Source organism: Megalobrama amblycephala, linkage group LG2, assembly GCF_018812025.1.
Source record: "Megalobrama amblycephala isolate DHTTF-2021 linkage group LG2, ASM1881202v1, whole genome shotgun sequence".
Lineage (NCBI taxonomy): Eukaryota > Metazoa > Chordata > Actinopteri > Cypriniformes > Xenocyprididae > Megalobrama > Megalobrama amblycephala.
The window spans coordinates 12,067,727-12,079,666 of NC_063045.1; the positions used below are offsets into that span (position 1 = coordinate 12,067,727).

Genomic DNA, 11,940 nt, shown 5'->3' on the forward strand with positions numbered 1-11,940 from the left:
ACGCATACACTTTGTTAACATGTATAACAGCAGAACTACTTTCACAAAGGTGATCGTGTTTTACTTTTCTAAAATCTTGCAATGAAACAAGGGTTTTTCCACCAAGAGGAGAGCTTTTTTGATGGCTATCAGATTGAGATTAGCTATTCATGCTTCTTAGCACAGCCACAAAGACCTGCTTGTAACCTTTCTGGATTTACTTTAGGTGGGAAACAGTATGTACATCAATATACTCACTAGTTCCAGTATAGTTTTCACTCTGATATTTAACGCAATACGTGTCAGGCTAATCGAGTTTTGTTGGTCCCTCTATTTGTGATAGCAGTTTTCTAGCAGTTATGAATGAAAGGCTCAGTGTGTCTTGCCTTGCTGGTGCTCTTTTGAACAGCAGGACTTTCCAGATTTTATCAGTGCGCACTGGCACCCAAGTCTGGGCTTTATTGGGTAACACAGTTATAGTGGTTCAGGGTCTGTTAACTGATGGTTAACTTTAGAGGGGTCTGTAAGAGGAGCTGCTGTCTGAATCCGTGCCAACTCTTAATACTATTCCAGGTCAGTAGAAGTCTGAGGAGAGGTGGTCTAGTATGGCAAGTTGCATTTCATTTTGCACAGCAGATTAAACCTACGAGGTAAAAAAAAAAAAAAAAGAATAGGGAACTATATATTCAAAACATAAAAACTTAAATATATAAACGAACAGATAAATGTAAAAAAAAAAAAAATAGAAACATTTGGTCAGCTATAAACTAAAATACATATATGGGAAAGTAAATAGAATAAGTATTTTATAATATATATATATATATATAAAAAAAGCTCGCTCTGCTTTTGGCTAATATCAAATTTGCAGCATTTTTTCACTGGGTAGGCTTTTACTTAAGAAATCTGAAACTATTGTCAATATAAGCTTTTGGTTTTCTTTTGGATTGAGTTTTTTTTTTAAATGTATTTATTTTGCCCCTCCAAAGAACAACAGTTTATTGTTTCTTCAAATCCCTTAAATGTCTTAAAATAATTTTGTGAGAAATAATTGAGGATTTTGTTAAAAAAAAAATATAGTTTGCAGCATGGGCCAATAAAAGACCCCGCCCTCACCTGTGTGAAGCCACGCCCACATGTACCCTACCGCATAACAGCGCTGCTGAATTCTATACAGTCTCCAAACGTGTCGTGCGGTTTATTCGGACGTCAATGTAAAGATCAGATGCCTCAGTGACCAAATGCTGTCTGAAACGGTGAGTAACCATATACTCTATTCTATTCGTCCTAAAATTGTGCCAGAAGTTATTATACACCGTTTTATTGCACATCTGTATCCTCAGAAAAGTATTTGAACTGTTTGAATTAAATTTGTAATGTGTTAAAAACGAAAATAAATAATTATTTAATAGTATTATTTGTTTTATTATACTATTTTATGATAGCCATTTTATATTTGATACTGTTGCATTGGTTTTGTGCATTAGTAAACCATAATAATTCAGCAAAATAAGTTTTAATTGGCATATATAGTCAGTATACTCCCACAATTTTAGCATGGATGTTTGTGACATGAAATAACATTATATATTATAAATAGCTTATTACTTCATACATTTTATTTTATTATATGTGAGTTATAATGGGAATATATTGTTTTGTTGTGCCAAATAGTATGCCCAAAACTGCCATTTTATTTGATACCTTTGCATTGTTGTTGGCAAGACTGTAAATAATAGTTTTGCACTTCAAGTTTTAATTGCCATTCATCGTCAGTGCTCCCACTATATTGTTTGTTTGTATTTTTTTGATGAGCATATTTGTAATCAGAGTTGTTATGGCATTTAAAAGCCTTAAGTGAAAAGTAACCATACTCTCTGGAACATCAGGCTTCATATTTCCATCATGTAACATCTCAGAATCGACAGAGGTTTATTTGGGCTTCTCTGAACCACTCCTAGTATTGTCTCATTCTATGGACGGTGAAATAATACTTTGTCATCCCACGAGATGATTTTCACTTTCGGTACCCAAGGGAGACGCTAATACTTTTGATATCTTAAAAACCCAATCCTGTTTTTACTTGGTCATCTGTCTGTTTCTTACCTCCATGTGTTCTTGTGTTTTACAGTTTGAATGTCCAGGTTGTGTTGCAGGTCTTTGTATAGACTGAAATGGAGAAGAAAGACTTGAATAAGTGGCCCGAGGGTGATTCACGGCCAGCTTACCTCTCCACTTGCAAATGTATGACATTAGCTGCAATACTGATTCTTCTCATCATTGGGGCTGCTGTGGGTTTTATGACAGGTAAATTATCTCCGTCTGAGTAATTTGTCCACAGAATCAAAATATTGTGATATTGCTGGACACTTAAACCAAGCTTGTTTTTCCTGTTTAGCCTACTTAATACAAGAGGAACATTATTTCATGGAGACAGTGGAATTGCAAGGGCTCAGTTATGATTCAGACCTGCAAGATAAAACATCAGGATTCTCTGTAGTTCTGACCGCGACTCTGAAAGCAAACGTATGACCAATAAATTGCATTGAAATACTTCACATTGCAGATGTAAAATGGGTTTTAACAAACTGATGTCTACTGCTGTCCTCACTATTTTATAGATCAGGAATATCTTTACCGCCTCTGCAGTGGCAAATCATTTTACTGACTGCCAGATAGTTGCATATGGGTAGGTACACTGCTTACATGCCATATTTTTTTACTGTATTCACCTTATTTTTACCATAAGACTGGATGTGGCCATTTGTAACTTGAACATATGAGACATTCAGTGTCTTATTTTTACCTGTACAAAATAATTTGTTGTGTTGCTTGATATTGCAAACTGGTATTTCTTACCATATTATTTTAATGTATTGTCCTAATTATAAACACACTAGTTTGTAGTGCAAATAGTTCTACTGTTTACTGCACTTCTTCTAGTTATTTACTTATAGTGGCTATTTTTAGAAAATAGCTTACTTCCATGTTGCAATAAAACATTATAGGGTCTGGGGAATTATCTCTACATAATTTTTAATGTTTGATTAAGAGTGTGATATCTTTCAGGAATATCAACACAAATGTGATGACCACTCTTCGTTTGATCTTCCGGGTTTCTCAAGTCCAGGGGTACACAGAGAACTTTGTCCAAGACCTCCTTCGCACTGGATTGAAGGCCATGTTGAACGGGAAACCCATCATTGTCCCAGAATACGGAGAGATCAGTAGCATCATCCTTCTTGGTACACCAGTTTCCTATTAAAAAAAAATTTGGTTAATAAGAGTGTCGTTTTGACCATTTTTTGTTTTCTTATTCCAGGGGCAAGTGGAAAGTCATTCTATGAGATTGGGAATGACATAAGTAAGACAAATGTGATTACATTGTTGATCATATCAAGGTTCATTGAAAACTCAGGGTGCTCAGATGTCTTTGTCTTTTACGGCAGGTAAATGTCCTGAGAACACGTTCACTTGTGACAACGGCGAGTGCATCACAAAGCTAAATCCAGAATGCGACTTTATAACCGATTGTGTTGATGGCTCAGATGAAGCCTTTTGCTGTAAGTGTCACCATCTTGCTATTATGAGCAATTAAACTAACACTTTAGACCAAAATTAGTTCTTAAACTTACAAAAAAGGAAACTAACAGCTAGCTAAAGTAAAGGATTATTGATTACATTTGACATAGTTGTATCAAAAATGAAAATTCTGTCATTAATTGCTCACCCTCATGTCGTTCCAAGTCATATTTTCTTCAGATTGTTCTTTGATTGTTAACCTTTGTTTCTCTTATAGCCTGTGGAACACGTCCTGCCATGGCTAACCGTGTTGTGGGTGGTGAAAACACCCGTCACGGGGAGCTACCCTGGCAGGTCAGTCTCAGACTACGTGGCCGTCATACCTGTGGCGCATCCATCGTCAACAATCGCTGGATTGTCAGTGCCGCTCATTGTTTTGAAACGTGAGGAAGCTTTTCTGTAAAATCTTCATCAGTCCCTATAGGCGCCAATGTATATCTAAATATGTCTTCCTTATATACCAAAGAGAAAACAACCCAAAAGATTGGACGGCTCTTGTGGGAGCCAATCTAGTCAGTGGGGAGGAGGGAGAAGCCACCATAATAAACATCAAGTCCCTGGTTGTCTCTCCGGTCTATGATCCCATGACCACTGACAGTGATGTGACCGTACTGGAGTTGGAAACGCCCTTGACGTTTAGCCCTTATGTTCAGCCAATCTGTATCCCATCATCCTCTCACATTTTCAGTCCTGGGCAGAACTGCATCGTCTCTGGTTGGGGAGCTCTTAATCAGTACACCAGTGAGTATGTTTGATGTTGTATAAAGCATCTGAATATTCTCTATAAATTGAGTTTGTTGAGTTTAACCTCACCCCTAAACAGCAATCAAACAGTGGTTGGTCAATTTAAATGTCAATCAGGTGCTCTTTTCCTGCTTAAGTTGGTGGTTCTTGATCATAAAATGATTCCATGAAGAAGACCAGCCTTTTTGCCAAAAAAGTCAAAAGTCTGACTACTCTAGACTACCCCTTTTAAGACTACACCTCTTTGTGCCCGAGCAGGTGATGTGCCTTCTACATTACAGAAGGCAATTGTGAAGATCATTGACTCGAAAGTTTGCAACAAGTCATCTGTATACAGAGGTGCACTCACCCAAAATATGATGTGTGCTGGTTTTCTTCAAGGGAAGGTGGACTCTTGTCAGGTAAGGGTTATAGCAATAATTCCTGATTAAAAAGTGTTTTCACAATTGAATGCCTTTAATGTGGTTTTGGCCTTCAGGGAGACTCTGGGGGCCCTCTGGTATGTGAGGTGGCCCCTGGGCGCTTTTTCCTAGCGGGCGTGGTGAGCTGGGGAGTAGGATGCGCACAGGTCAACAAGCCTGGGGTCTATTCCCGCGTCACCAAACTCCGCAACTGGATTCTGGGCTACACCAATACGGCACCAAAAATCCAAGTCGCCACTACTGTCCCTAGTGTCACGACCACTACGGCTCATCTTGTTAAAGCTATGAGCTCGTCCTCTGAGCTCGCCAATGATGAATATAATCCTGCTCCTGGGAACTGCAGTGGTAATTATAACTGTGGCGGAAACAAGTGCATCAGCAAGATAAACCCAGAATGTGACAAAGTCGTTGACTGTCCTAATGAGGCTGACGAGAAAAACTGTGGTAAATAATCTCTAATAATTTCAATCTCTACAACAGGGGTGCCCAATCCTGTTCCAGGAGATATACCTTCCCGGACAATTTTGCTCCAAACTTAACCAAATACAAAGCAACCAGATAATTAATATCTTCAGAAACGCATAATAATGTATATAATAAGTAACCCTGTTGGAGCAGGGTTAGAACCAAACTCTGCAGGAAGGCACATCCAGGGTTGATTCTAGGATTGGACACCCCTGTTCTACAACAATCCCTTTGTTTTGCACCCACATTAATTTAGTGTGGTTAACTAGCTAGTGTAGATCTTAGTCAGGGTAGGTGCCATATTTAACTTTACACAAAAGAAACAAGGATAGCCATGAATGGTAAATGTACGGTCCATTTATTAGTTTGGACTGTCGCCAATTTTCACAACCCATTTCTTTTATCTACTAGAAGTTTTTTTAGAAAAGCATATTTTCAATGTTGCGTTGACTAATAGACACCAAGGTGCAAAACTCCACAACTTATTGAACAGACTGTGCACGTATCACTCACAGCCTCATCTTCATTAGGTCCTTTAAAAGTAGCCTGAAGAACAAGAATATAAGGGTCACCTGTTTGCTTTGTAGACTGTGGGAATCGTCCAGCTGTTGGACAGGAGAGGATTATCGGTGGCGTCTCTGCCCGGAGAGGTGAATGGCCATGGGTGGGCAGTCTGCAGTACCAACGCAATCACCGCTGTGGAGCTACGCTCATCCACTGCAAATGGCTCCTGACTGCTGCTCACTGCTTCAGAGGGTAGTATAGCACTGACTGGCGACTTCCCAACATCTTCTACTTTCTAAGAGTTGAAGAGGAATCTTAGTTAAGAGTTTATTGTGTGTTTTCATTAATAGTGAGCTGAACCCTGCCAGTTGGACAGTAAGTCTTGGGTCAGTCATTTGGTCTGGACTGGGTGCTCTGGTTATTCCAGTGCAAAGGATCATCCCTCATCCGGCTTTCAATAGCAGCACCATGGACTTTGATGTGGCCTTGGTGGAACTCTCCATCCCTGCCCCAAAGTCCTACACCATCCAGACTGTGTGTTTGCCTTCTCCCTGGCATAGCTTCATCAAAACTATGGAATGCTACATCATCGGATGGGGCGCTGTGAAAGAGGACGGTGAGTTTGGGGTTGGTCAAGGTGACAAGGCAAAACCTAAAACTAGATAAGTAGTTTTCACACTGGATGTTTTGGTGTAGACCCAGATTCAATTGACCTTAAAGTTTAGGTAATGTGAAAGCTGTCTTCTGAACTGAAGTGTGCACCAAGGAACCACACTTATGAGTTCCATGTTCCTGTTTAGAAAGGGGTCTGGGATTTGACTCACATGATTGTGTGATTGATGTAAATGCAATCCAAAAATGAAATGCTATTGATTATAAATATTTTGCAGAAATAATCAGCCTATGAATGTTGACCATTCCCAGCATGGGTATGAGGAGCCAACTGAATTAGCATCAAACGTACCAAGTGTGAAAACGACACAAAAGAGGTCTTCTAGACTTTGTCTACTTTAAGTCTTGTTCCAAAAAGACATGGTCATAATTGTGGACTGCTTCTGATTTATAGATCCATTATGATGTATGGTCTGTTTGTCCCACATAGGTATGATAACTAATTTGCTGCAAAAAGCACAGGTTAGTGTCATTGATCAGTGGGACTGCAAGCGAGCTTATGGTGCTGAACTTGCTGACAGCATGATGTGTGCTGGCTCTATGGAAGGGGAGAGGGACACATGTTTGGTGAGTTTGTGGTCAAGATCAAATCATGAACTTGTTTCCAATATTAAAGGGTTAGTTCACCCAAAAAGAAAAATTATCCCATGATTTACCCTCAAACCATCCTAGGAGTATATGATATTCTTTTAGACGAACATAATCTGAATAATATTATAAAATATCCTGGCTCTTCCAAGCTTTATAATTGTAATGAATGGTTCTCCTAATTTTGAAGTCTGAAAAAATGCATCCATCCATCATATAAGATATCCATACAACTCCAGGGGGTTAATAAAGGCCTTTTGAAGCAAAGAGATGGGTTTTGTAAGACAAACATCCATATTTTAATCTTTATAAACTAAAATAAGTAGCTTCCAGCATCGACCTTTCCCAAAAGAGTAATCTCTGACCTGACACATGAAGTGTTGGTGAACGCAGAAGTGCAGAGGATTGAGCAAAACAAAACACCGGTCACGAATTAGAAGTCTAAAATTAAAATTTTTAAAGAGAAATATCAAAGGATTTCGAGATAAGAGAAGGAGCTTGGATGCACTTTTTTGGACTTCAAAGTCAGGAGAGCAATTTACTACCATTATAAAGCTTGGAAAAGCTAGGATATTTTTTTGTGTTTGTCTAAAAAAAGTCATATACACCTAGGATGGCTTGAGGGTGAGTAAATCATGGGATCATTTTCATTTTTGGGTGAATTATCCTTTTAAGGGTTTGTAAATGTTACTGTCCGAAAAAAAAATCAGCAGTTGCACAGGAGTAGGAGAAATCCGAATTGCTTCTTCTGAAGCACTGCTGCACATACCCAATGATACTTAATGCTCTAAAAGTCCTTTTTTTTTTTTACCTTAAAACATCCACCCTGCCTCTTAAGCTGATTACGTAACCCAGCCCAATGTAATTCAACCATATCCTTGAGTTTTCAGCAGACTTCTTTAAATGTCACACCTTTCATAAAAACACCAATGAACGCAGTGGTCTTCTCTTCTTCTGCAGGGAGACTCAGGGGGCCCTCTGACGTGCCGTGAACCCCAGGGCCGTTGGTTCCTGGCCGGGGTGACCAGCTGGGGTCACGGCTGTGGGCGAATTGGCTTCCCGGGAGTTTATATGCGGGTCACTGCCGCCAGAGAGTGGATATCTATATACCTCCCTTTTTAAATGTAAGATCCAGAAATGTCCTCCACCATCTGTCTCACAAGTGATGTGCAGTCGTGTCTCTCAACTGAAGAAGATGCATGAAACTCAAATGGACTACTTTACCAACATGTTCATACTGTACTGTCAAAATATTTATTTTTGGTATTTATTAACAATGCATTCTGGTGTACAACGCACTAGCCCTTGATGTACTACTTGCCATTTAGGAGAATAAACCATAAGGCCTCCATAAAAACAGATTGCAGATTTTTGTGCAATTTCTGCACTGATTTTGAAGGGAAAATGCTCCAATATGGCAGGTTGCAGATCCAGTGTGGGCCTAAGCATAACCAATATGGCTTAGAAATATTTACAATTGATGATCATTGAGAAGTGATTTTCACTTCAGATGGACGATAAAATGACATTTGCTGGCCTAAATTTTTCTTGATAAATTCTGATTTCAAGAGATAGAGGTATCCCCTTTCTCATTTCACCAGCAGAATGTATATTCCTGTAACAGAATATCACAAAATGAAGGCAATTTGCTTTGACTTGGTTGATGCATTGTTAAGGCCAGAAACATTCTACACAAGTATGCAAACCACATTTTGCAAGTACGCAATCCCTTTGAACATACGCATTTTCTTTCCGGTACTAAGACGGAACCAAACCTCAATATAAAAGTCGGTGCCAGTAAACAAGATTCTCTTCAGACTGTTGCTCCGCCATGACAGTTCTTGACCAGGCTGTAGAATAAGACAGTTTGTGGAATCCATGCTATAGCACCGCTTGTGGCAGTGCAAAGAAGACAAAATGTAAGTATGATGTACTTGATTAGTGTGTTTCAGGCCTAATTTGTACAAATGGTGCTACATTTGTTAACCTGATATTTTATCAATGCAACAAAAACATCAATAAAAAATGGTCTGACTTGATGGTATTTATTTGCATTCCATAAAAACAGCCCGATGACAATTACACAACATCTGTCTGGACATGTCTTGGTGGAGTTTGCATCTCTGTCCAAGCCTTTACAAAACTCAGTGAAGCAAAGGAAATTGGGAACTTTGACATGCTCGTACACAAAGGGAACTGCTTTTACAAGGGTTTGTAGTTCATGAGTGTCTAAACAACCCTACTACTGTACTTAACAGACAATGAGACAAAAGACACTCCAGAGTCGACAATTGCAGTTTGTTCCTCAGAGGTAAGTTAGAAGCACTATTCGGCCAATCCAGGTGAAGAAGCGACAATTATTGCAACAAAGATGCCCCTGAATTCTCCCCCTCTGGGAGAAGAGCTAGCTTTGTGGAACAGAGGTGGTAAAGTGAGCCATTCCCTCAGGGAATGGAGTAACATCCACACAATGACAAAAGGCAGACAGATGGCAGCTTGAATTTTGATTGGCTGCTTGATGAATGGATAACAGCATAAGGGGAGGGGTCTGATTTTTAGCATTGTTTTTAAACATAGCGAGACCTGAACTGGAACTGGATACTGAAAGGGTGGAGCTAAAATCCTGACCCATCCTCTTGTTATCCCAATTCTGGCCATTACTTGAACTGCTACCACAATTATCAATCCTTTCATTTGAATTTGAAAATTATTAAACAGCTATTTTATGTTGTATATAATCATTTTAACATGGTTTGAAAACAAAACGTAATGAAAAATGTCCACGTAGAGTCTAAATCCAACCACCCGGTTTCTTCGGTAGCCATCAGCTGTTGTTGTGTGGTAAGAGTGCCGAGTCTATATACACTTGTCGTGCATCTGGAGACCAGACATCTCTACCTGAGGACTCAGGTGATACCGAGGTAGTAGAGGACGCAATCTGCACATCAAATACGTGCCCTTTCCCTCTGTAATCTGGAATTATATGCGCGGGAGACCGTGTTCCAGGCATCCATGTAGCGGTCCATGCACATGGCAATGCATTTCTGCAAAAAACAAAAGGGTTATGCATGAGTTTAGATGTTATTTCCTAATAACATCACAACAGCGGTAAAGGGAAGTAATGCTTCTACCTGTTCAGAGTTGTCCAATGTGCTTCCTGGCTTGCCAATGCATTTCTTGAAGCATTTATCAGTCATTCTCTGCAATGCATGACAAATGGAATAAGGAACGCATGAAATAATTCTAGTACGCTAGTACTATGGTACCTTTTGGATCCCTTGATGGCCCTTATAATACTGAAAATACTTTGAAACAATTAATTGCTTGGAAATTTGACAAATAATTACAAAGAAACACATTGCATTCAAGCAACACAATGAATTAAACATGACATTTTAAAGTAAGAAATACTGAAATAGTATTTTCTGATAAAAAAACACTTTATTTCTAAACTTATTTACAATTTTGAAAAAACATTTTTACAGTATAGTACTGTAATGGTATGGACGGTAATCTTGGAAGTCATTTACCATGTAAATAACATAGTACGTGAATCCATGCATCACTGTATGGTGGTACTACCACAATATACTTTCTGAAAGGGTACTGTGTTCATATACCACGGTATTTCATGGTAGTAACACGGTACATGTTCAGAATTACAGTTTTACCATAGTACAGACAAAAAGCCTTACAAAAAAGGACCATGGTAATACTACTACAACGTATACTTTTTGCTATGTGTATACGGTGATGATAATAGATAATATTAATGTACTTCACTATAAAACTGTGCTAAATCATCACCACCATGACATTTACATGGTACTGCAAAGTATACCAAGGTAACACATTTTTATTAGAGTAATTCATTTATTCAGAAACATGTAATGTAAATCTATCCACCACAAGCCTATTAAATATTACATACTCATTCATTTTAAGAAGCACAATGAAATTAATTAGTAGGGTTTCATTAAAACAGTATCAAGAGGTTAAAGTCACTAACCTGCAGCAGCTCTTGCGCGTTTGCAACAGCAATCTGAACTTTGACCTGCTCCATTATAGTGCCAGTGTCCATTTTACCAGACGATGAGCCCGAGGAGAAATCAGAACCGAAACTGTCCATTTTACACACTTATAGATCTAATAACACTGACACACTGGATTAAAGTCTGTGTCGCTTCTGTACATGTGATAATTTTGCCCTTGAGATGAACCGGAAGCGCTCAGGAAAGCATCCTGACTGTGGACTTCTGGGAAATGTAGTTTTTAATAACAGAAAAAAAACCTAAATAAGATCATAACGTGATGATTTTTAAAACAACTACAAAAAACGAATTTAAGGGAAGGTGTTATTAGCATAAATTATGATTTTATAAGGATTTTGATTTAACACAAGATTTTGCAATTTCAAACAGCCAACAAAATTACATTAATGTTATTTTTATTTATTTATTTATTTATTTTGTGTAAATTTGCAATCTCGGTATCTGGTATAAATCTCTTTTTAAAAAAAAAAAAAATAATAATAATAAGGATTTGTGTTTCTAAAGGTTCAGCTTTATTGCAATACGGATTCTGTCCAGTAGGTGCCGCTGTATTCCAACAGATAACCTGTTGCTGTAAAGAAATTAATTTACAATTTGCTGTTCGATTTTTTATGAATAAATAAATAAAGGGATACAGTTTATTTCAAAATATGTCAAAGCCAAAACATGACCATAGTGGAAGTTAAAAGTGTGAAACCAGCCAGAAGGATTTTGTTTTGGAAGTCAGATATAATTGGTGTTGAGGACTGTGTAAACAGGACATTGAGACAGTAACGGCTGTGTTTAAGCTCTAATAACTCTATTAGATATAAACAGTGAGTGTTGGCAGGGGGTCTGACAGTAATTAACAGTCACACAGTACAGTGAGTGATCACTCACAGCTCAGTACACTGGTGATGTTTGTACAACAACAGCACTAAGGATGAATGAAA

The 11,940-nt window shown here is 38.4% G+C and overlaps 2 protein-coding genes across 2 annotated transcripts; one reads left to right on the plus strand and one right to left on the minus strand.

The window, feature by feature from the left end:
- The first annotated feature begins 176 nt into the window (after nucleotides 1-176).
- On the plus strand, nucleotides 177-8,998 carry tmprss9 (transmembrane serine protease 9). Its single transcript, XM_048182711.1, has 15 exons — nucleotides 177-1,235; nucleotides 2,111-2,286; nucleotides 2,378-2,505; nucleotides 2,601-2,668; nucleotides 3,049-3,224; nucleotides 3,302-3,343; nucleotides 3,429-3,542; nucleotides 3,779-3,944; nucleotides 4,028-4,302; nucleotides 4,564-4,706; nucleotides 4,784-5,171; nucleotides 5,780-5,948; nucleotides 6,047-6,312; nucleotides 6,799-6,935; nucleotides 7,917-8,998. The coding sequence occupies exons 2-15, from the start codon at nucleotides 2,154-2,156 to the stop codon at nucleotides 8,076-8,078; spliced, it is 2,367 nt and encodes a 788-aa protein (XP_048038668.1). The 5' UTR covers nucleotides 177-1,235; nucleotides 2,111-2,153; the 3' UTR covers nucleotides 8,079-8,998.
- On the minus strand, nucleotides 8,986-11,192 carry timm13 (translocase of inner mitochondrial membrane 13 homolog (yeast)). Its single transcript, XM_048182716.1, has 3 exons — nucleotides 10,966-11,192; nucleotides 10,088-10,156; nucleotides 8,986-10,000 (listed from the first exon to the last, which is right to left on the minus strand). Exons 1-3 carry the CDS (start codon nucleotides 11,083-11,085, stop codon nucleotides 9,902-9,904), a joined length of 288 nt encoding a protein of 95 aa, XP_048038673.1. The 5' UTR covers nucleotides 11,086-11,192; the 3' UTR covers nucleotides 8,986-9,901.
- Between the last annotated feature and the right edge of the window lie 748 nt (nucleotides 11,193-11,940).

Bases quoted from the DNA above. Each gene is read 5' to 3' on its own strand.
- tmprss9 (XM_048182711.1), top strand. From the start codon at position 2,154: ATGGAGAAGAAAGACTTGAATAAGTGGCCCGAGGGTGATTCACGGCCA. The intron at 3,945-4,027 runs GTGAGGAAGCTT...TATATACCAAAG, and splicing joins GCCGCTCATTGTTTTGAAAC to AGAAAACAACCCAAAAGATT. The intron at 6,936-7,916 runs GTGAGTTTGTGG...CTTCTTCTGCAG, and splicing joins GGGAGAGGGACACATGTTTG to GGAGACTCAGGGGGCCCTCT.
- timm13 (XM_048182716.1), bottom strand. From the start codon at position 11,085: ATGGACAGTTTCGGTTCTGATTTCTCCTCGGGCTCATCGTCTGGTAAA. The intron at 10,157-10,965 runs GTTAGTGACTTT...CATGCATTGCAG, and splicing joins ACGCGCAAGAGCTGCTGCAG to AGAATGACTGATAAATGCTT. The intron at 10,001-10,087 runs GTAGAAGCATTA...TGTTTTTTGCAG, and splicing joins CATTGGACAACTCTGAACAG to AAATGCATTGCCATGTGCAT.